Genomic DNA, 24,676 nt, shown 5'->3' on the forward strand with positions numbered 1-24,676 from the left:
GCGGCCATATACCACCTTGAAGGGGGACATGCATGCCGCTTAATGAAAGGCAATGTTATAGCAAAACTATGGCCATGGTAAAAATTTGGACAAATGCTTTTGAGAGTTAGCTTGCTAAGTCACATTAGTCACACTCCACAGTGGACATTAGGACGGCACCGTTCTGAGCATGCATTGGTAAACCATGAACGTTGGTCGTGAAATTGACATTCAGAACCCTAACAAATTTTAGGGCTAAAATTTCCGCAAATCAATCTCGCCTTCAAGTATGCAAAAGCACACAATAGAACTGAAATTTAACCCGCAGTGTAGTTGGAGAAAATGAGTGTTTCTTCTGGCAAAGGGGGCTCGAGTGGAAGCTCTTCAATTGGTGGTATATCCTTTGCAAGGAATGGTGGTCGAAGGTGTAAATGTGGGAGGCCAACTATTGTGTATACCTCCACGACTGGCAGAAACCCAAACAGAGCATTCTTTGGGTGCTCAAATTTCAAGGTATAAAATTGTAATCTATTTTGATTTAAGTTCAAACTTATGCGCTACTTGTTTCTTTTGGTGGCAGGAGAAGAAGTCATATTGTGGTTTTTTTAGATGGGTGGATGATGTATGTAACGAAAGGATGGAGCTGGAAGAAGGAAGAATAAACAAGGTGGAGTTGGATGTAGCTGAGATGGAATTCAAGTTGAAGTATGTGGACATGAAGCTGAATAAGTAAGAAGTGAAGATGAAGGAGCTTGAAAGAAAGATAAAGGAGCTCTCACTGAAGATGGTTTCAGAGTTAGATAGGATGGAGAAGGAATATAGGCATGTTTGTAGGTCAGCTAGGGTCTTAGGTGCTACCATTGTTGGTCTGGTCATCATATGTATTTATGTTGGAAGTAGGGGAATATAGGAAGAAAATGTACCCTGTGTAAGTTGGCTGAAATGCATCTATGTAATGAGTATTGTTTTAAATGAATAAGAAAGTTGATTTACATGGCTTTCCTTTTTTGGTTTCAATTTTTATTCTTTTTGCTTTGTGTATGTGCTCAAACTTTAGTTGGGTTGAGGTAGTTCGTTAACAATTGTCACATAACTACATGATAAAATTGGTCCCTGTTGATTTTTAAGACAATAACCATATGACATGAAGTACTTTTTAAGCACCCAGTGATTAGTACAGCAAGCACAATTGCTCTTCCAGCAACAAAGGCAGATAAATGGCTAACCTCCATAATGGTTCATGTTTAAGATGCAACCTGGAACATGATGACGAAAGTTGCAATAATCTCCACCCACAAGGATGAGTTGCATCCTTGGAGTAGTTGTGTCATCTAACATCTGTTTTTATGCCATAGACAAGGTTACCTAGTGTTTGTGCTAATCAAGTCAATTGCTGCAATTGACTAATCATGCTTGGAACCATGGAAATTGAGCAATTATAGCAAAGGCTATTATGTTCTTGCATTGATTCGACTTACGCACTACATCAAAATAAATTTGTTCTGTCATGTATAAAACAAACATGAAATTCACAAAAAATGTTCAATTTGTAATTCCTGAAGTGTACATACTAATGACAACTGCAAAAAAAACTAGAGGTACATATGTCAACAAGAACTTGTCAAATGACTTGTCAATAAGTAATACACACCAGATTGTAATACCCATTATCCATTCAAATGAGTTGTGAAACCATACATATCATTTCATTATATATGTCAACAATCAGTACCTATTTACAAAATATAGCCAAATGACTAATCAATAATTCCTAAGTTAAACAAAAAAAGGGCCTGATGAATACAACCATATTGGCCTGTAATACAAAGCATACTATAATTCGTAATGGCCTTTAATACAAAAAAGGGCCTACAATTCATAATGGTCTGTCCAGAGTTGGCTATACAAAAAAAAAGTGCCTACAATTCATTTCCTTGAAGCTAGCCTTGGTGGCTTAAAACCAGGTGTGGACATGAAGGCCATTAATCTGTTCCTTGTGCCACTGCTAGTTGCATTTATAGTTTCATTGGACACAACCTCAGCTACCGGTGGTGGGTTTGAAGGTGGTGGGCTGCTACCTCTAAAGCTTTCTTCATATGGCTGAGAATTAGCTACTGCAGGGCCTCCTTGACTTAGAGGTATTTCTTCTTCAGGTCTTGATGGTATATGGACATTGATTGGATTTGCTGGAGCTGATGGTCTCTTCTCTTTCTTATTTGTTGCTGGTCCCTTACACGTCTTAACATAGTGACTAAGCTGACCACATTTAGGACTTTTAGCAGCATATGTCCTTTTCACTTTCTTGGCATTTCTACCTTGTTCCTCACTTGGATCCTTTCTCCTGAGTTTCTTGGGTCGTCTAGTTGGCCTTTTCAATGGTGGAGGAATAGGTTTAGGTTCAGCAAAAGAAGGCCAATACTGGTCAGAATTAATTGGGTTCAATGTGTGTGCATAAGTGGCATGCAAAGCATCCACTGTAAGCCATTGATGCACATAATTCTCAGCAGGTTCATTCTTATGACAGATTGCTGCAATTACATGCTCATATGGCAGTCCAGTCAGCTGCCAGACATTGCATGCACATGTTTGAGTTGTTAGATTTACTCCAACCCTCTCACCTTTTCCACTGACTTCATATATATCTTGATGTAAATTTCCTGTCCATGTAGGTTTCCATGAATTGCTTAGCACCTTCAATTGATCAAGCTTCTTCTGTTGTGTAGGAGAAATTTTATCCATAACTGTTCCAAGAATCCTTTGATATGTTGTCATCCTTCTTATGATGTAGCACCTCAGTTCCTCACACAGACTGATTATTGGCTTAGACCTGTAACCTAGAATTTTGGCATTCCAAACCTTTGCCATGTTGTTTGTTATGTTGTCACACTTGGGCCAGTGACTAAAATAAGCCTTCACCCAACAAGAGGGATCAATCTTTTCTAGATACTTACAAGCCTATTCATTTAAACCTTTCAATCTTTGCATAGCTTTCTGGAATTGTGGTACAATATTTCACCTTACACACTCCCAAATAATGCGCCTGATGGCCTTATTCTTCCATTGCTCGATGAAATTCTTCCACACATGCTGCACACAATACCTATGGTGTGCACCAGGCATGACCTACAAAGTTGGTATCAAACCCTGCATACATATGTCAAACAACACAATCAAATTTAACAAAAAGCATACTATAAATTAAGCATATAAAACCAAAGAAAGCCAATTAAAAACATACCTTCTGCTGATCAGAAATGAAGTTCCAACCGTAGACTCCATGGTTCCCAATGTCCTCTTGTAACAAAGTCAGAAACCATTTCCAGTTTTCTTTGGTCTCACTGTCAACCACTGCATAAGCAATTACATAAAAGCTCCTGTTTGCATCCTCTCTCGCTGCACTCAACAACTGTCCTCCATAGTATCCTTTTAAAAAACAACTATCCAGGCCAATTAATGGCCTGCAACCAGCTTTGAACCCTTTCTTACAGGCATCAAGACATATATACATTTTTAAAAATATTAGGGGGGCTTGAGGGTCAGGTTGGGGTATAACTTGCATCTGGCAAGTGGAGTCAGGATTGCTTCTTAAAAGCTCTGCTAGGTAGTCTCTTAATTTTGCATATTGTTCTTTCTCACAACCTTCAATTCTGCCTTTGGCTTTATGAAGTGCCTTGCTAACTTTCTTTAAATGTACATGGACCTTATATTCCTCTTTCAAATGTTCATAAGCTTCGGCCCTTGTCATGTTGGGCCGAGTCACCATCATTTTCTCTAATTTTTTTGCAACCCAATCTTTGTTGGCCCTTATATTTTGGAATAATCTGCAGCAAGAATGTGAGTCATTAAATGTTTTCACTTGGAAAGAAGTCAATTTGTTGTTCCAGGCACAATATATCATCTAATCACAGTCTTCATTACTATATTTAGCCCATGCTCTGATCTTGTCATTTTTAACCCACTTAAATTATCTCCCAAGACTAATATTGTAGTCTTTCACAGCATTTTTAAACTGCTCTAAACTCACAAACTTCATTCCAAGCTCTAATTGGACATGACCAAATGTATTCTCTTCATTAAACTTTGGAAACACAAGTCTTTCAACCTCCTCATGACCGCTTGAAGGAGGAGGCTTCAGCTCTTCAGAATTATATCCATACCCATCTTTTTCAAATGATATTTGTTGGTCCTCCTATTCCATTTCCCCCCCAATTATGCTGCTTAACATGCTTTTTCTTCTTCTTTAAATTAGACTTGTTTTTCCCAGTCTTCTGAGGTATAGAAACATACTCCTCTTCATCCTCTGTTTGGTTCTCATAACCTGGGGAATGAGGCTTATATGACTCATCCTCTACACTGTCGTATGACTTACTAGACAATCCATTGCCATCTCCAGTATCATATCCATCACCAGAGGTCATATGCAAGTCAGATCCACTACCAACTGAATCACCATACACCCTTTCATCATCACCACTTTCATACTCTAACATATCACTCCCTTCTGTAGGTGCGAGTGCTACAATATCAGGAATTGCAATGCAATCTTCGAAATAAATATCTACCTTGTTCCCATTAGCTAAGGAAGCCTTAACCATTTCTACAATGTCAGAGTCTTTATGAAAAGGTCTTAAACCTACCTCTAAATCACACTCATTTGGCTTAAGCCACAACATCTGTCTACATTTTTCTTATCCATATTCCTTGAACAGAGTTTCAAGGTCACACAAGTTCACATAATCAGCATACATCTCAGGTAAATCATCCACTAGTCTATTTACATACGTAAGCTTCCCTTCATCATTCCTCACCAATACCCCCCCATGATGATATCTTATCACTATATATTGATCCATCTGTAAAAAAAAAGACCACATTGCATTATTTTACACTAGCATATTACCTCACAATTTTATTTCACACTAGAACTGTTTTGTAATACAACATTAACTTTACTATATTATTGAACACTCGGGGACAAATATACACAAAAATATGGCAACAGACAAAAACATACAGCTTTTAGAAATGGCCATGCAATTGATTTACCCAACACTTGGATCCACAAAACACTACAAATTGCAAATACATTACTCAAAAAGGGACCACATGCAACAGGGTTTGTACTTTTAAAACCCTAACCATAACTTTAGCAGGGACCACACATGGGGGACCATATTAAACATAAATTAATGAACCATTGTGAGGGGGTACCACACATAATAAACAAAGTCTTACATGCACATACCTTTTTGGAACCAGTTAACGACCACAATCGTATTTCTAATCTACCACCAAACAACCAGCCCACTTCCAAATCCTTGCAAGTGCACATGCGATGTTGACCCAGAAACCACCATACCTCACAATGTTCACCGATAATGTAACTCACGAGTAAAAGGGGGTTATGCAGAAGTAAACAGTTGTGTGAGTGTGTCAAATCAGTTAAGACCAAGGTTGAGGATGGGTATTGTTGCTAAACGACGTTGTCTGCTTCTTATTACTCATGGTTTAGCAATTCATGTTCAGAACGGCGTCGTCCTAATGTCCACCGTGGAGTGTGACTAACGTGACTCAGCAAATTAACATTCCACATGTGCAACGTTAGTTTGGTCGTTGGATGCCAACTAACAGAAGGACTAACATGGCATATTTTTTTATAATACATGGACTGCGAGTGACCTTTTTTATTGCTAGGGACTAATTGGGCCCTCGTGAGATTTTGTTAGGGATCAAAAATGATATTTACTCTATTTTAAATAAAGAGAAAATATTTGTCCTTTTAAAAGATATAACTTTATATAATTTTAGATCTTAATAGTTGATTGATGGAAATCAACATTTATAATTTATTGAGTCAAACTTATTAATAATTCGCAATAAATTATAATCATTGATTGATGAAAATTAACGGTTAGAATCTAAAATGACATAAAATTATATTCTTTAAAAAGGACAAATATTTAAAAAAACAAAACAAATGAGAGAAGTAGAGATAACTTTCATCTGTTTCTCTTCATATTATATCTTCCCAGAACGCACCATCTATTGGGTAACCTTATGTTCAGAGGTCAACTTAACAGCTTTTAAGAATCAAATATGTCGTTGTTTATCATATCTCTACGCATGTTTGTTAGCCTTTTCTTATTATTTTGTTTTGAGTTTCCAAAAACGTGTCTAGTCTTTACTGTAATACCGTAACCTTGCTCTCGATCGTTATTGACCTATTAAATGGCCTCTGCAATTTTTAACTCAGTGTTGGTCCAGATTGCTATTAGAGCAATAACAAGGTGTCACGAGAATCGACACACACACTGACTCGACATTGCACAAAGCACTAAGTTCGCCCCTGGTACGCGTGTGGGGATAAAAAGCCAAAACCATCACCAGCAAGATGGCCTTTAAGTCCCACTAAAGGAACTAATATACCCCCATTGGTCCTTTTCTCATGCATTGGGATGTGCATTTGTTCATAAACAAATTTGACAAAGCCAAAAGGTCACCCTCCGTATATCGATGTTTATAATTGAAATTTGAAAAGAAAAGAAATATATATAAGAGACAGTTATATTTATAATATCTTTTTATCAATTCTTATAAATTATATATAGGTTTTATAATTCTCATTTAACATGAGAATTGAAATTTTTTTACACATTCTTCGATTTTCGTGCTGATATGAGTCCTACACATAATTTTTTCTAACATATGAGTCCCACATATTTTTTATCTCTACAACATGAGATTTTAATTCTCATGTTACATGAGAATTATAAAACTCATTATATATATATTATGAGTAGTACACTGTGTGCTAAAATATAATACCTCTAATATAATGTAATTTGAAGAATTTAAAAATAAAAAATTTGTAAATATAATGTAAATTTTTTCACATAACCTAGCTACGTGTCAAGGTTTAATATACACTAATTCGCATCAGGTTTTGTCGAGGTAGAATATTGAGCTCATCAACAATTCTCTTTCTAACACTTTTCTTGAAATCATGATCTCAGTTTTGATATTAAGTGGTTGGATGGAGTATTTATTACTATGTCAAAAAGTACAGCTATGGGGGACAAATAATTCGGCACAACCCAGACTTTAATTTAAATATGTTAGATTTATCTAAAATATTTTAAGTCTCGTATGACTTATTAGCTTGATATTAGTAAAATTATAAGTTTCACATGACTTATTTAAAAAAAAAAAAAAAATTTGCTCTGTCTTATCAAGCTTATTAAATTTTCAAAAATAATGTATTACATTTTGTAAATTATAGGTTGTAATTACTTTGTATAATAACTGAAACCTTAATCGAAAATATTGACAATTTAATTATATTTTTAAAAAATTAATTGAATCAAATTATATTGATTTTTTTATTATAAATTTAATTTAAAGTAAATTAAAAATTTACACACACAAAATAAACATCATTCTTACTCTTCCGTTAAATATGTATTATACTGTTATATGTAAGTGTGTTTTATGAAATTATTCGGATTCACATTTAATATATTTAAATGAATTAATTTAAACTTATGTTTAATATATTTTCAGAAAATTATATTTATATATTAAAATAATTTAGTCATTCATATTGTTGTATTTGTATTATTTTATTAAAAAATACAAGTGAAGGTTGAAGGCTTAGAAATCAGGCCTTTTAATAGGCCTCTAATAAACCATTTGACTTATTAACATCTCTAGTTATAGTAGTTAGTTAGAATATAACTTTTTCTATTTACTCTTACTCTATAAGGTGTTATGGTTCAATTTAATTTTGTCCCACACAATGTTTTGCCAAGAATCATTTTAATTATTAATCTCATTTTTAATGACTCAAATAATTAATATGTTAAGGTTATTAAATATAAATAAAATAGCAACTAAAACTATAATAGTTAAATTGACGTTGTTCATATATATAACAAATCAATCCAAATATTATAAAAACAGCCACGGTGAGAAATTATATATTGATCACTTTAACTAAAAAGTTGAAGAACAAATTTAAAACTACCATAACAAAAGAAACCTACCTACCTACCTGCTTCCTTTTATTTTTTGATACAATGATAATGATATAAATTAAACACATAAATTAATACAAACTATCTAAATTAGAAAAATTCTAATGGCTTAGCCCGTCTTTTCACTTTCTCGGTCTCTGCTCTCCTTATATCTTACCTCTCTGTCGCTCTGTCTTGTACTGTGAAACTTCGTTATCTGGTTTCTTTTCTATTCAAATTAGAGGTTATTTTGCTCTCTTTTTGTGTGTGTGTGTGTGTGTGTGGATAACAAGGTTATTTTGCTTTAGATCCCACACCCCATCACCCCAAACTTTATTCTCTCTCCTCCTTCTTTCTGCTTGTCACACTATCACATGCATTCTTCTCTTTTTAAACCATTTGCAAAACCACGCTCAGACACAGAACAAAGATAAGCCCATTTTCAAACCATTCTTCGAGACTTGATCTATCACTTATCTCTTGTTCAGCTGCAATGGAAGTAGGTCTTTTTGGTTTTTTACTTGTTTAACCTTCATCTTCTTGCTATGCTTGGTTATGTGAATTATTATTGAATGGTTTCTTTGTTTTTCAATTAATAGGAATACTACTACAAGAGGAGTCATATACCAGCATTTGGAAGCTGGGATTGGAATGACAACCTCCCATTCACAGAGTGCTTTGAGTCAGCGAGGCAAGCTGGTTTGCTACGCTATAGTTACTCTGAGTCTGAGGACCGTGACCTTTACGTTACAGGGGACTTGTATGAGAATGATGTTGTCACACCAGCCATGATCGTTGTTCCTCGCAGAAGGGTATACATGTCACCAAAACTTCTCTTATTTTTCTCTCTGTTTTTGGTGAAATTTGTTGAAGAAATATAATAAAACACTTCATTTGCCTAAGTTAATTTGTGATATAATATTAACATTTTTTATGGCTAAGTGGTCTAAGATGACAAAAGATATAATAAAGTTATGTCTTTGCTTACCAATTTTTTTAACTTTTTGAGAGTTGAGTGATGACATTTTACTTGATTAGCTGATACAGAAAATAAACTCTTGTTATTACAAAAAGAAGTGCTTTGAATTTTTTATTTTTTTGGTATATTTACTGTTTTGGTTGATTTGCATACATATGTAATTGGGATTTTTTACCAATGCAATGCAAAATATAAAAAATATTACTGATTTAATTTGTTTTAAAAATTATTTACTAATCTAATGCAAGCGAAATGTGCACATGAAATGTGCACGTTCAATTCGTAAGAACTGTGTACGATTTGAATGCATACTGCCAATTGCGCGTCTTGTATTGTATATATATTTATACAAGTAAAGCTGCTAGAATTGGTCCAGTGATGAGGGATTTGAATAGATTGTATTGAATTACGTATTTAATTCTCATATATATATATATATATATATATATATATATATATATATATATATATATATATATAAAATATTTGTACAAGTATCACGTGATGGTGATACACAGACTTAAATGGGGATGTGATATGGGTGTGCCATATATGTTATTTCAATTTCATTACGAACACAAAGTTCAGCATCATAGCCATACTAATAGGGTTAGACCGTGAGTAGTGAGAAAGAAAGCAACTTTGCCTTTGTTACTGCTTTCTCTATGGATGGTTGGCCACACTTCACAGTGGGGCCTCCTAGTTATTGAATAACATCCATGATTCACGCATCACACAGCGTGAGAAATTATTAACACGGGAACTTGTTCACGGGGCAAGAGGCGCTTGTATTTAATCATGACAAAGTTGCTTTGCTCATATTAATTACAATTTATATGTCAATAAACTAAGAAAAAAGTAAATGAAATTTTTATTATAATATGGCATAACTTTGCTAGATAAGCTTTCGTGTGTGAAGAGAGACACGTAGATTCAAAGATGACTTTATGTAAAGCATTAATTGGGTTCATAAAGGTGTTTGGTGAAATTGCAGGCCAAGGTGCGTGACCAGCATGAAAAAGAAACAAAAAAGAAGAATTGGGTCAGTGATATGGATATTGATTCACCCAGCCCAATTGCATTGCCAAGGTCTACCCCAAAACCTGTTGATGAGGACTTGTACCAGATCTCACCAGGGCTTCTTTATGCAAAAGCTAAAAAGGTCAAGCCCCACACACACCTTTTACTTTTTCACTATAAAACTGAGATTTTAGTTGGTCTTTGATTACTTTCGTTTTCCTAATTTTTCTACTCTTTGCTCAATGTTTTTGCATCTTTTGATAAAGTCTTGATTAGGTTCCTTTTCTAATAATTTGTGTTCTCTTTCTCAAATTTATTATTTTTTTTTTTTTTTAATGCAGAAGAGAAGGTTGTGTTTCTTTTCTAGTTGCTTGTTACCAACTTGCATTGCATGAAACCCGGAGAAGTGGTCGAGAAGCCAACGTACATATACGTGAAATAGAGGGATAGATTCTTCAATTGGATGATGCATATGTAAAAGCAGTATATTTTTGGTCCAAGAAGTTTGTTATTATAGTCATGAATATTAAGGGAATGTCTTCTTGCCAATGTAAGGGAGGTTTATTTTTTCACTTTTTCGTTGTCTTTCATGTACTTTGGGGTGCCATTGTTAGGGCTGGTACTTTGGTTTCAAAAGTTGTGCGAAGAGAAATGAAAAAAAAAAAAAAAAAAAAAGTGTTAAAAAAAGTTCATCTGTTCATATCAGCTAATTCTTTGAATATTCCCTGTTAAACTCTTTATGTTGACTGAATGACTACGCGATGAAACGCTGGAATTCCGGTTTACTAACTTGCAAGTGTTTCATCTGATATTAAAATACCTTTTAATTTAGGTAAAATTAAAAAGAGCGAAAACTTTGTTTTCATCCATTGTAGTTTTGTGATTTATCATTTGATCTCGTGGGATTTTAAACTTACCACTTAAATTTATTGTGTTTAAATAATTTATCATTTAACCCCTCGTGGTTTCAAACTTTCACTAGAGACACCTTGTGGTTAGAAAAATTTTCACTTAGACCCCTTGTGGTTACAAAAATAAATTTTTTAAAAAATAAATATTTAAAATAAATGTTTTCTCTCTTTTTATTCTATATCCTCACCTAATGCATTTAGGGTTTAAAAAATAAAAATGATTTTTTTAAAATTCACTCATTTTTATCAAGAAAATAAATTCAAATCAAATATTGTTTTATTTGATCTAGTTTTTACCCGATATCATTATAAAATTATCTAAAGAAAGTAAATACCTTGTTTTGATGATACATATTTAAATTATCTTAAATAATATTTTTTTAATTGAAAATATAAAAAAAATTAAGATAATTTATAAATTAATTTCAGAATAAATAACTTTAAATATTTTTTAAACCATAAATGCATCACATGAGGATATGAAATAAAAAAGAGAGAAAATTTATTTTAAATTTTTATTTTTTAAATCACAAGATGTCTAAATGAAAAATTTTGTAACCATAAAGGATCTAAGTGAAAATTTGAGACCATAGGAGGTTAAATAACAAAATATCTTAGTATAATGAGTCTAATTGATAAGTTTAAAATCACAGAGGGTCAAGTGATAAATCACAAAACCACAGTGGATGAAAATAAAGTTTTTCCATTAAAAAATTAAAGTTTAAAAAAATAAAAAACAATCAATTGTAAAAAAATATACATAATTAAGTTAAAAAATTTAATTAAAAGTTTAAAGTTTTTTTTTCTAGGAGGGTTGAGTAAAAGACTAAGTTATATAATTTAATATTAACATAAACAATATCACATTTATTCCAAACTAGATGAGGTGGGTGGCACATCAATATTAGCAATTTTTTAATGGTCTAAATTTTTCTATAATTATTAAGTGAAGTTCCTAAGCATGGAGACTTGTAGTATTCAACATTCCAATATTACATTGGAATGTGTAGCCCATCAATATCAAGGAAGAAAATCCCAACAAGAATTTGTAAAAGAATGAATGTATATATCGGGTGCTGTAGGGAGGGCCACGATGGGGCAGGATCATGAGACTCGTCCGACACAATTGGTCCTGAACCTGTTAGACCTACAGGACGTCTTGCTATGTGAACGGATCTTGATCGCTATGTCACGTGATAAAAAGTGTCCCCCGTAGCCAATTTGAAACTTTATCAATGACATTTTGAATTTTTTTTGAAAACATGAAATTTCAATAAAAAAATGCCAAAACATCTCATTTTGGTTGTTGTCCTAATTTCCGTTGGCATATAATAGTATAATAATGTGATTTTTATTTTTATTTTCTCTTTTTTATGTTTTTTCACCCTCAAACAATATGAGATTGAAAAATCATGATGGGCAGTAGGAAAAACGATTTAAAAGGTAGCTCAATGAAACTTGATATTGATTTTTTTATTTTTATTTTTATGAAACAAACAATGACGTAAGAGAAGGCTAAAATGGCAGTGAAACTATATGTTGGGTTTCATTTCTTATCTAATTTTGATGATAACAAATAAGTATAGTCAAATTATCTAACATCTTTTTTTGGTATCAAAGGAGAAAACACACCCCTAAAACAGGCTAGAAGGGACAAATACAACGAGTTTTATCAAAATCACTTAAATCAGCTAAGTACAAAAAGAAAATACCAGGAGGAAAAGATGGGAAAATACAAAAGTCCTCTTGATTCGGATTCACCAAAGGAAAGTTTGACAGTCAATCCGCAAAATAGTTTCCTTCTCCATACGTGTGTTTTATAATCACTGACCACTCTCTATCCATCCATGCCTGTATACGAGTAACAAGATGAGACTCACAGGCTGGCTCACCCCTTGTAGTAAGCCACATGACTGCTGTTGAAGAGTCACTTTCAATTACTAACTTTCTCCAACCATTTTCCCAAGCCATTTGAGTTCCTTTTAAAATGCTCCATAATTCCGCCATAATAGCACTACAATGGCCAACTCGATAGGAGAAACCAGTTAGCCATTGTCCTGTACTATCTCTTAAAACTCCCCCACAAGCAGCCTGGGTTACCTTTGGCAGCTCCATCAGTATTAAGTTTTACCCAGCCAACCTCCGGATATTCCCATGCAATTGGAACCTCCTCATTTCTTGTGCAAGACACACTAGTTGCTTTTCTCTTTGTGACAGCCCAAATTTCAAATGTTTGATTATCAACAATATGCTGATTATAAGCATTATGGATATATTGACTACTATGTTTCTTATCATTTCTCCACTTCCAAGCTAGCCAAATTGTTACTGCAAAAGTAATGTGCCAAGGTACACCCCTGCTATCTTCTATATCCACCCGAAGATTGGATATAAGCCAGCTCTGATCATCTAAGCTAAAAAAAAGATAGCAAGATCTAAAAGAGATTGGCAATTGGTTAGGAAAATTCATTAAAATTTAAAAGTGATCAATATTGGAAAACATCCTATAATAAACCTAACCAACTTTTAAGACTATTTATTCTTTTGAAAGTTTGTTGCAAGATTTAATTTTTGATGAATTATGAAGAAGTGAATACAACAAAACTGTCAAACCGTGAATATCGAAATTGCAAAATAAAATTTTAAATTTCATGTACTGGTTGGATGAGGTGAATCACAATAATGCCTAAGGTTATATTATCTTAAAATTTTGAAAAATAAGAATCTAAATAGATTTTTAAAACTTAATTTTTTTTTGAAAAAAAAAAAGTTAATTTGACATTAATTTTGATTTTGAAAGATTTGATTATATTTTATTTAATTTAGAAGGTTAATTTTTGAAAAATTATTTTGAAAATTTTGATTCTATTCTTAATAAATAAAATTTCTAAAATTTTCTTAAAAATTATGACAATATTGGAAAATGGATTTAGTGCAAATTTAAAAGTGTTTCAATTGCTAGGATCACAGCGTGGTTTCGTTTGCCGGGCTTTCCAATCTAGTATGTTAATTCGGGGCTGTTAAAAGAGATTGGCAATTGGTTAGAAAAATTCATTAAAATTGATGCGGCAAAAGCATCAATGGCTAGAGGAAGATTTGCTCACATGCGTATCGAATTCGACCTGACCAAACCTCTGCAGGCTGAGTACAAATTGGGGGGAAGAATTAAACAAGTTGAATACAAAGGCCTACATCTTGTCTACTACTCTTGTGGGCAATAAGGTCATAGAATAGAAAATTTCCCAAAGAAATGCTCCCAAGGAACTGGTGTATCATCTGAGGATAGGAATATGGAAGGACAAGATAGAAAAGATGACCCCAAAAAGACACAAGAAATAAAGGTGGTGGATCAAAAGTCAGATAATAAATATGGACCTTAGATGCTGGTTAGCAAACTGAAAAGAAACAACAGAAGCAATGTATCAGCACCAAAAGGAAAAGAGGGAATTCATGCATCTTAACCATCAGGGATGGCATCTTCAAGGTATACTATGCTTGAAAAGACATCAACGAACAGGAGATGGAAGGTGATCCGGTAAGAATAGAAGTGAACTCTAATTGGCAGGACAATAGTACACAACCCAGAATATCCAGCATTAATAAAAGGAAAAAGTTGAAGAATGAGTATCATGTGGTGGAAACTAACAATGACTTCAAGCTAGTTGGAGGTAATTATGAGACAATCAAGGATGACAACAATAGAGGGAGCCTGCAATATTCGGATGGTGGGATAACTAGATCCAATCATAAGTATGAGACAAACAAAAATTCTCACCTGTCAGGAATTTCAACAAGCAAGAAGAATGAAAAAATAGAGCAGAAAGTGATCAACAGGAATTAGGTCCTTTGAATCCAAAGAAAGCAAAGTGAGGATGGTAATAATGATTCCTTGGTTGCTAATCAGCAAGTAGCTAAAATTAATGTCCTTCAGGCCCTAAGACCTCCTGCCCTGATAACCCAAGAAATGGAGCAAGATGGTACAGTGCGAATTCAAAATGAAGTTGATGAACAAAATGGGAACTGTTCACCCATGGAAGAGAAGACACATGTACTTTATAACCCTGTAAACACCTCTCAATTTATTTTTGTCTATTTTTTTCTGGATTGTTAGAGGAGCTGTAGGTAGGGATCTAAGTAGAGTTTTGAAAAGCTTAGTGCGCCAAAACCAGATTTCCTGTGTGGTTTTATTGGAACCAAGAACCAATAGTAATACCGGTTTAACGATCATGAAGAAATATGGGTTTGACAGCAAATGTGTAGAAAAAGCTCAAGGGTTTATTGGGGGTATTTGGATCATGTGGGTATCATCCAAAATTCAAGTGGAATCAATTACCCAATCAGACCAGATGATACATACAAAAATAACTCTTAACAATGGGCAAAGCTTTCTGTGCACAGCCATTTATGCTAGTCCAAGGGAATCACAAACACATTGCTTATGGAATGAATTAAAATCAATAAGCAGAAATGTATCAGAGCCTTGGAAAATTGGTGGGGACTTTAATGAAATTGCAGCTATATGGGGAAAAAAAGGGATCACCACCAAACTACTCAAGATGTCAACGTTTCAAAGATATTTTAAAGGAATGCCAACTTGATCATTTGGGCTTCATAGGTTCAAAATTCACTTGGCAGGGACCAAAGTGGGGTCACCTTGACAGAGTTTATAAAAGACTGGACAAAATTGTTGCTAACCTTCCTTGGAGAATTGGGTTTGAGGATGCTAAAGTGGCTCACCTTCCTATAACTCAATTAGATCACAACCCTTTACTACTCAATCTGCTTGCCAACAGTAACCAAAGACAAAAAAAAATCATTCAGGATCCTTGCAGCTTGGCAACAACATCCAAATTTCTAGAATTTCCTCAATGATCCTTGGTTTAAGGAATTTGATGTTCCTTACATGCTCCACACGTTAGTGCATGCCCTAAGGAAGTGGAATAGAAAGGTGTTTGGGGATATTAACAGGAAAAATAAAAATCTAATGAAAAAGTTAGAGAAGATGCAAGATCAAAGGTTGATAAATGACTCTATTAGGCTAAAACTTAAAGAAAATCAGATGCAACACCATCTAGCTAGAGTCTTGAAGGAGGAGGAGCTACTCTGGTTTCAAAAGTCTAGACAATAATGGATTGTGGATAGGAACAAGAATACAAGATTCTACCACCTGAACACAGTTATCCACAGAAATGCAAACAAAATTTGGAGGCTGAAAAATGATAGCAACCATTGGATTGATGAGCGTGAAGATCTTAAAAACCTAGCTTGCAATTTACTTTCACAATTTATTTACAGAAGATACCCCTAATAGAAAATGGCTAACTTCCCAACATATGTGGCGAACTCTCCTTCCTGATGATCTACAAATGTTAACCAAAATCCCAACTCAAGAGGAGATAAAAAAATGTTTTATTTGACATGGGCCCCTTTAAAGCACCAAGTGTTGATGGATTTCCTGCTGGCTTTTTTCAAGCTAATTGGAATAGAATAAAGGACCAATTATCTGAGCATATTGTCAAGTTATGGGATAATTCAGATCTAGTTGCCACAATTAATGCTACTATGATAGTCCTTATGCCGTAAATTCAGAACCATGCTCATATGTCTCAGTTTAGACCCATCTCATTATGTCTAGTCATTTATAAGCTGCTGACCAAGATTGTAGTGCAAAGGTTAAAGAGCATAATGGCCAAGATAATATCCCTCGTCCAAGCTAGCTTTGTTCCAAAGAGGCACGTTCATGATAATATTGTCATAGTGCAAGAATTAATTCATTCTATGCACTGAATGAGAGGAAAGAAAACCATTCGTGGCTATTAAAATGGATCTGGAAAAAGCATACGATAGATTGAATTGGGAGTTCATGAGGAGAACGATGCATGAGCTACAATTACCAAATAAGATTATTTATATCATCATGGCTTCCATATCTACTACAAATCTTAGTGTTTTGTGGAATGAGGTAATGACTAATGATTTTCAACCTACTCGTGGGATTCGACAAAGAGACCTGTTATCACCATATCTTTTTGTTATGGGCATGGAAAAACTAAGCCATTTAATTAATGCTGCAGTAGATTGGGGTATATGGAGTCCAATTAAAATAGGAAGTGGATGATCAACAATCTCTCACTTGACGTTCGCGGAAGATCTGATGTTGTTTGTTGAAGCTAACCCTTAACAAATCCAAAACGTGTTGAAGTGCCTGCATTTATTTGGTGAAATTTTAGGATAGAAAATAAGTATTTTTTTTCTCCAAAAATACTCCTGATAATGTAGCAGATGAAATCTCTAGGATCTATAGCTTTAAAAGGGTTAGAAATGTGGGCAGACATCTAGGAGTGTGGATGAAGCATGGCAAAGTCACTAAGGAGGCATATGCTAATATAGTGGAAAAAGTCCAATCCAATATAAATGGTTGCATGCAAAATGTCTATCTCAAGCAGAGAGAATTACTCTCACCCAATCTAACTGGCTCCAATCTCTTTCTTTCAAACGCAGTGTGACAAAATTCCCCTTTCAGTGTGTCATGAATTGGAAAAACTTCAGAACGTTTCATTTAGGTGGATACAGAGGAAAAAAAGAGAATGCATCTTGTTGGCTGGGAAACTCTTACAAAGACAAAGGAAGCTAGAGGTTTGGGGTTGAAAAAAATTACTCTAATGAATGAGGCTTTTGCGGGGAAGATTGCTTGGGCTGTATTCAGTCAAACGGATGAACTTTGGATGCAATTTCTTCATGCTAAGTATGGAGGGCAGAGAGTGGGTTCAGATATATTTAAAACTAGAGATGGTGACTCAAGGTTTTGGAAATTCATTTGTTTCGTGTGGAATAAATTAGAAAACTATCTAATATGGGAGATTGGTGATTTGGAACAACATTAATTTTTGGAAAGACAAATGGATTCAAAGTGTTGGTAGGCTGATGGATAAAACTTCAAAACCGATTCCTTGGGAAGAATTTGGAAATATATTAATGGATTATTTAGACAGCCATGGACAATGGGATGTGAATAACCTATCAAGGTGACTCCCAAATGATTTATTGCTCCATATTTGAAGCATTTTACTGCCCGATCCTTATGATGGAATTAACCATATGCATTAGAATCTAAAGGATGCATCAAAAGTCTCTGTCAAGGGTATCTATGAAATTCTATCTGAAAGAACAGAAGGTCAGCAGGAAAATTCAACTCTTTGAAGGAAAATATAGAAATGGAAAGGCCTTCATGTCATCAGGGTATTTCTTTGGAAAATGCTTCATAATAAGCTTCCAACAAAAAATCATCTTAGCTCTTTCAACATTGGGTCACCAACTTGCCCAATCTGTTGGGATCATAGTGAGACTTGCATTCATCTATCAAGAGATTATAGATATATTCTTGGAGTGTGGACAACTTTGGTTCCAAGTAACATGCATAATTTCTTTTTTTATGGTCCCAAGTAACATGCATAATTTCTTTTTTTTTTGTTAACCTGTGGGAGTGGATATAGCTTAATATGTCACAGGTAAACAATGTTAGAGATAACATTCCTTGGTGCACTATATTTATCACTACTTGTTGGCTTGCCTGGAAGTGAAGAAATGAGAGGATCCATGATGCCTCAACCCCAACTAATAACCAGCAATACAAAGCAAAGGTGAGGGAAATTCAGGATGCCTTTGACAGGTTTAGCAACATTCATCCAGATTTGACCAATTTGGATGCTTTGGTTTTCCACCAAAAGATAATTGGATAAAAATGAATACTGATGAAGCAACAAAAGGTATTCAAGGCTTGCCAGCTTGTGATGATGTACTCAGAAATGCAGCTGGTCAAAGGATAAAAAGATTTGCTTATAGGATTGGGAGATGCAACGCCCTAATTGCTAAACTTTGGGGTATTTTAAAAGGGTTGGAATTGGCTTGAGAAGATGGATGGAGAAACATAATAGTAGAAAATGATTCTAAATCAGCAATTGCTTTGCTCACCAAAAATGGTGACGGAGTCCGCGAGACACATTTGGTTTCTCGAATACAGGCATGGATTAGAAAGGATTGGAGAGTTCATCTAGGTCACACTTATAGAGAAGGAAACTTTTGCGCGGATTGGCTTCGAAATTTCCCTTTAGTGAATGTTAACTCTAAAGATATGTCTATTTTTAATTCCCCTCCCCCTGGAATTGGTCTTTTTTTATACAGACTTAGCTTCTTTTTGTAGAACTCGTCATATTTCTATTATATAGTTTGTGTTGTGGGTCTTTTTCCTCAGTTTACCAATTTTTTTTTTTTTTGAGAAAAACTCTATAATAATCATCCTTTAAGTTTTACTTCAGAGTGTGGGTGAGCATTCAAGAGAAAAAGCACATTTCACTATTATGAATATTTCTTCTTAAGACGCATTCAAAATAATTTGGCAACCAAGGTATAAACAAATTCATTGAGTCCACCTCTTAGGTTTGATTTTTACCTATTTGCTTACTGATTAGAAGCATGCAAGGTAAGTCTTTTATATTATTCTTGCTTTAGCTATTGTTGAGGTAGGTAATATGAGAGCAATTATCCAGTGATAATTGAGGTTTTATATTTTTGACTTAGAGTGTCACAACCCGAATCTGAGTCATGACTGGCGCACAGGCTAAGGTAACCCAAACACCCCTAGCTTGGCAAGCCTATCTTCCACAAAGAATGTCTCATAAAAGAAGAAAATTCCAACAAATTCATATTCTAAATTTTACTGAAATTGTGACAGAGTCTCCTTTGTATTTTTAACATCTGAAAACAAATCCAACACCTGATATGCAAGGTATACAACATCAACCAACAACATCAATAATAAAATATACAATCCAGATATTAGAAACTTAAAACAATCTAAAATATATCACTAACAGATTTTCCATAGCTACAGCATGCTCAGAACTCCAAAATAAATCAAAGACTACCTATCTAAGTGCGGACCATCCAAATAAAGCTACAAGATGAGCTACGACTCCTAGCAACTTATTATCAAGCTGCCTGACAATTCTGGTGGAAAAATAAAGGGGGATTCACACACACACACTCAACGTTGGCATAATAATCACAATGAACAAGAAGGGAAAACATAATACGCACGAGTGATTTTCTCTTTTTATGCATATGAGTTATAAACATGCTAGGACAATTGAAATACATAATATGAATAAAATCAATAAAACATGCATTTACAAAAAAAGAAATAAAAAGTTCACAAAGTAATGTAAATGTCATTTACAAAACAAGAAAATAAAATAAATAAAAACCATAATTTAATAACGTAGGGATCACTCATGAGATAATCAAGTCTAAGGAGGCCTTACCACGTTGATAGTCCTTTCCTCCCGCGGGTGGACTTTCCCCTAGGGGTGACTCCATCTAACGGGAAGCCATCTCCTTTCTCAATTCAGGTCAAATCATAATATCTCATCGTTGGCAGCTCCATCTTGCTAATAGCCCTCTCCTCCAAAGTGTGACATTTCCCTTGAGGTGGTTCCATCTAACAGATAGCCCTCTCCTCCTGGAATAAAATATCCATATATCAAACTAGATGCACCTAGACAAGTACTCCCACTAACGGCTATGGGATTCGACAATGGATCTCAAAAACATATATAATTTTTTTAACAAATCAACTTTTGGTTTGAATCAATCTATTTCTAATGATAAATAAATTTATTGAATCTCATACTTTTAAATAAAATTTCTCATATTCAATTTTGTATCTAACATTTCAAAATAATATTCAATATCACAAATCATAAACACGATGCTTTTATGTAAAAATAACCATAACATGTGAATTTGGAACATGAGAATTTAACCAATCACAATATAAAATATTTATTTCCCCATGGATATATTGAACAATAATTATATAACTAAATTTAAAAAAATAATAATGGTAAAGTATGTCATCATAATCATTATCCACTCACAGTGCTGAGGAACCAACTAAAGCACTTCCAATGACTCTGGATAAGCAAATGAGCTATGTTTTAGCCAAATTTGAGCATCAGAAATATTTTAACAATGACTTAGAAATTATTTAATAGTAAAATAACAATGAATAATACAGAGATAGGTAAACATCCTAAATTTATACTCAAAGCTCTAGAATACATTTACTCTAAACAAATCTATGTAAAAACATTGTATCCAAAAAAAAAAAATCTATGTAAAAACATAGATTTCTTTTAAATTTGGAATGATGGGTATATCTAAAAAGAGCTAAAAAAAAACAAATTTTTAAGGAATGAGTTGCACCTCATTTCTCTTATAGCACCTTCCTCAACTCACCCCCAAAATAATACCTCCAAGAGAAAATAAATGGATAATCCTTAAACTTTCTTCATACTTTCAAAATGGTGTCTAAAGTTTGGTGGGAGAGGAAACAAATGAAAAGAAAAGAAACAAGAAAAGAAGAAGAAGCAAGAATAGAGAAGAAATGGAGAAGAGAGGGTGGAATATTGCTTTCTTACACTGAAAACATCAAAATTTTGGGTGATAAGATTTTGTTTTAAATTATTATTTTACCCCTCAATTTTGGATAAGAATTTTTTTTTAAATTATTATTTTACCCCTCAATTTGGAGTTAAGCTAAAAATGTATTTAACAATTATCAGGGGTTTAACAATGGGGACGCAATTTACTATGGTAAATTGAAGTGCCTAAATCTAGAGGTAGATTTGGGTGAATTCTTATGTAAGTGTGTAATATACTCTATTCTTATACTTTGAATTAAGCTTGGCTCATAATAATAGGTTTGTCTCCCAATTGAACAGAGGTATTTATATTGGAATCATGAGTTTTTCCCCCTTCTTTTGGAGTTTTTCCCATGTAATTATTTATATTGTCTCTTTGTTATTTTCTTTATTAGTCAAAAATATTATTAAAAATTTAGTATTGATTTAAATTTCTAAATTTTCTTATATAGATCAATTCACCCCTCTTCTCAAGACAACACTATCTTAGATATTTCACAATACAATTTCTAATGGTAATGTAAAATTTTTATATTTTTATATTTTTATATTTTTTTATTAATGATAATTGAATCACTATTTAATGCACGTGGAGACAGTTAGACATAGACAAAGATAGATACACAAATTTCACAAATTAATTATCCACTTCAGTGTCAGGAATACGCTTCTCATTTTCATTGGATATTACGTGGTGCAACTCACTCCTAAGTCCAGGTGTCGAGTTATTAAATTTTGCATGAGAGCGTGTAATCCATTCACCACCTTCACTTCAGCTTTCTTTTTCTCTCTACACGATATACCAATAAAAGATTCGTTTTGCTCATATAATTTTTTCTTTTCCTTTTAAGAATCCCTTTCTGTTAATCTGAACCTACCCACAACTTTAATTTTTCTTTTTAAGCTCTTTCTCTTGGAGTTCTTGGATTTTCACATCCAAATGAGTGCTGTGATCAACAATGGCAGCACAAGTGAAGAGCTTTGACCTTGATTCTCATTCCAAGACTGTTTCCAAGAACACTTCACCACAGTATGTTACTCTTCTCCGCTCCTTCATTTGTCTGTTCTTTCAATTGGTTTGTGTTGGTGTGATGTATGTAGTAGTTCTTGAATTCCCAATGGTTATGTGTTGCTGTTCCATTTCTAATGCGTGATTGAAGATTAAAAGAGAGATTAATTGAGAATTGAAGATTGAAGATTAAGAATTTATTGCACTTGTATGAGCAATTGCTGTGAAGAAATCAATTTCTGTCTGAACAATTGACAATCATTACAGTAATCTGGTGCACCTGTGTTGACGACTAATGCAAACTATTAGACCCAAATCCTAAATTAATGTTTCATTCATCTAGGTAGTGGTTATTTCTCGCTTTAATTGAAAGCCTGACAACATATATTTGTTGATTTTGATTTTTGACAACGATCTTGAAAGTTAAGTTGTGGGTTTGGTTAATTAAAATCAAAATCACATGGATTGATCAACTGTTTTTAATTGATTTGGGTTGTCTCAGTTTCTTAAGAACTGGATAATCTCATGGTATCTGTGTAAAATTGGTTGTCCCATGCAGAAGTATTGTACGTTACTTCCCAATAAAATGTGTTATTTTCTTTCACCAAAAAAAAATAAAAAATGTGTTATTTTCTATCTTATTGAAAGTCCCAATTCCATTTTTAATCACCCCGATAGTAGTAAAGATGGAAGCAAATTCTCTCTTGTTTTGTTTCTTTCTTTTTGGTCCAATTTGGTTATGTGAACGGTGAATAATTGAATTCAATAGAGAATGACCATTAATCCATATGTTCTGTTTTTGATATCATCATTTTCTGAAGCCAGCAGTAGTCAAATAGGCCATATTTTCTTTGTCCATTTATTGAGCAATATGCCAATTACTCTGTGCGTGTCTTTGCTATTATGAATCAGAACTAGCAAAATGCAGAATATATCAAGTGAAGGAGGAAAAGAATTGTTGAAAGCATTGATTAGAAAGAGGACTAGTGGTAAGGAGATTGTAATGGAAAGCAAACCATTTAAAGCCTCCAAGAATACATCCATTTCTTCTCACAAGCAACAGAATCACTGTGGAAAAGAATTATTGAAGGTGATAAGGAAGGGAACTGAGAAGTTGAACTTAAACGAAAGCAAATGCAAATCAGGTACACATTCTACAATGTGCTTTTGTTCACCAACCACTCATGAAGGTTCATTCAGGTGTCGTCTCCACCGCATAAGTGCAGCAAATAAGTCAAATTCTAAGCGTACAAATGGGAAAGTAGAGTTTAAGTCTCAGTTGTCAAGGTTTGGTAGGTTTGCCTCTGCTGAAATGGGACAACATGATGATAGCCTAATGCAAATATCTGGATTGGAATCTGCTTAAGAACTGAGCTTATTTCTTGCTCAACTTATAGACTACATTTTTGGGTCTATATGAAGTGTTAGAATAGTTAATGTTGATAGCTTTATTAGGCTCTGCATATAATTTTGACTTTTTAGTTTTGCTGTACATAAGTTGGGTTTGAATTGAACTAGTCTATGTCAAGGCTTTCCGTGAAACTCCTGCATTTTAAGAAGGGGATAGGGAGAACTTCAACAATGAAAGACGTTTATGCTTGTTTCGGACATTTTTTTCTCTTGTTCTTTTTTTTTATTTTTTTTGAAAATATTCCAATCGATTCATCGCTTCACGACTAGTTCGATTTGGAGTTAGTCTAAGATTAAGATTTTAAACCCTTTCCAAAGATGATAATGAGAAGGATTCGATTTGGAGTTGGTCTAAGATTAAGACTTTAAACCCTTTCCAAAGATGATAATGAAAAGGATTGAACGCATGCATGCGCCAACCAAGCTATCAATTTTTGTTATTTTTTCTTGTTCTTTTGGACGGGCTAATGGTTACTTTCAATAATTAATTGTATATTTTCAATCTTCTTTGCCAATAAAATAAATACTATGTACTTCAATGAATCCCTGTCAACTCTCATTTAAGGGAAGTAGCAATTTTTTTGGGATGACATGAGTTGTGACAGATGATTTGATTTATGAAACCATTAACTGCATCCCAGTTGTTCACGCTCAAATTTACGGGTACGGAAAATTCGAAACTAGAAAATACATTTGCAAATACCTTTTTCTTTGTTATGAAAAAAGAACCAATGACTTCTTTCCTTTCTTTTCCTTTTTTAGGTGGATGACTGCTATATCTCTTTTAAGGCTGGTGCAAATCACTCAGTCATGCCGGCATTTGAGATTAAGTTACTTTAACTTGCCAGTAAAAGTGAGATAATGTTTTGCCTTTT

General features: G+C 33.9%; 3 protein-coding genes across 4 annotated transcripts; all 3 read left to right on the forward strand.

The window, feature by feature from the left end:
• The first annotated feature begins 321 nt into the window (after positions 1-321).
• On the forward strand, positions 322-712 carry LOC133296761 (uncharacterized protein At4g04775-like). The gene is made up of 2 exons (XM_061495820.1): positions 322-492; positions 560-712. Exons 1-2 carry the CDS (start codon positions 322-324, stop codon positions 710-712), a joined length of 324 nt encoding a protein of 107 aa, XP_061351804.1.
• Positions 713-8,290: 7,578 nt separating this feature from the next.
• On the forward strand, positions 8,291-10,586 carry LOC133296807 (uncharacterized). 2 transcript variants are annotated; one of them, XM_061495872.1, is made up of 4 exons: positions 8,291-8,490; positions 8,591-8,803; positions 9,965-10,132; positions 10,332-10,586. In XM_061495872.1, exons 1-4 carry the CDS (start codon positions 8,485-8,487, stop codon positions 10,383-10,385), a joined length of 441 nt encoding a protein of 146 aa, XP_061351856.1. In that variant the 5' UTR covers positions 8,291-8,484; the 3' UTR covers positions 10,386-10,586. The 2 variants fall into 2 exon arrangements, with proteins under 2 accessions (XP_061351856.1, XP_061351850.1); XM_061495866.1 differs by lacking the exon at positions 10,332-10,586 and having other exon boundaries at positions 9,965-10,209.
• An 11,731-nt stretch (positions 10,587-22,317) lies between these two features.
• Positions 22,318-23,757, forward strand: LOC133296772 (uncharacterized). The gene is made up of 2 exons (XM_061495830.1): positions 22,318-22,412; positions 23,304-23,757. Exons 1-2 carry the CDS (start codon positions 22,342-22,344, stop codon positions 23,755-23,757), a joined length of 525 nt encoding a protein of 174 aa, XP_061351814.1. The 5' UTR covers positions 22,318-22,341.
• Positions 23,758-24,676: the final 919 nt, after the last annotated feature.

The sequence above is a fragment of the Gastrolobium bilobum genome, unplaced genomic scaffold, assembly GCF_033153095.1.
Source record: "Gastrolobium bilobum isolate Gb01-03AN ecotype WA unplaced genomic scaffold, APGP_CSIRO_Gbil_v1 utg29451, whole genome shotgun sequence".
Classification (NCBI taxonomy): domain Eukaryota; kingdom Viridiplantae; phylum Streptophyta; class Magnoliopsida; order Fabales; family Fabaceae; genus Gastrolobium; species Gastrolobium bilobum.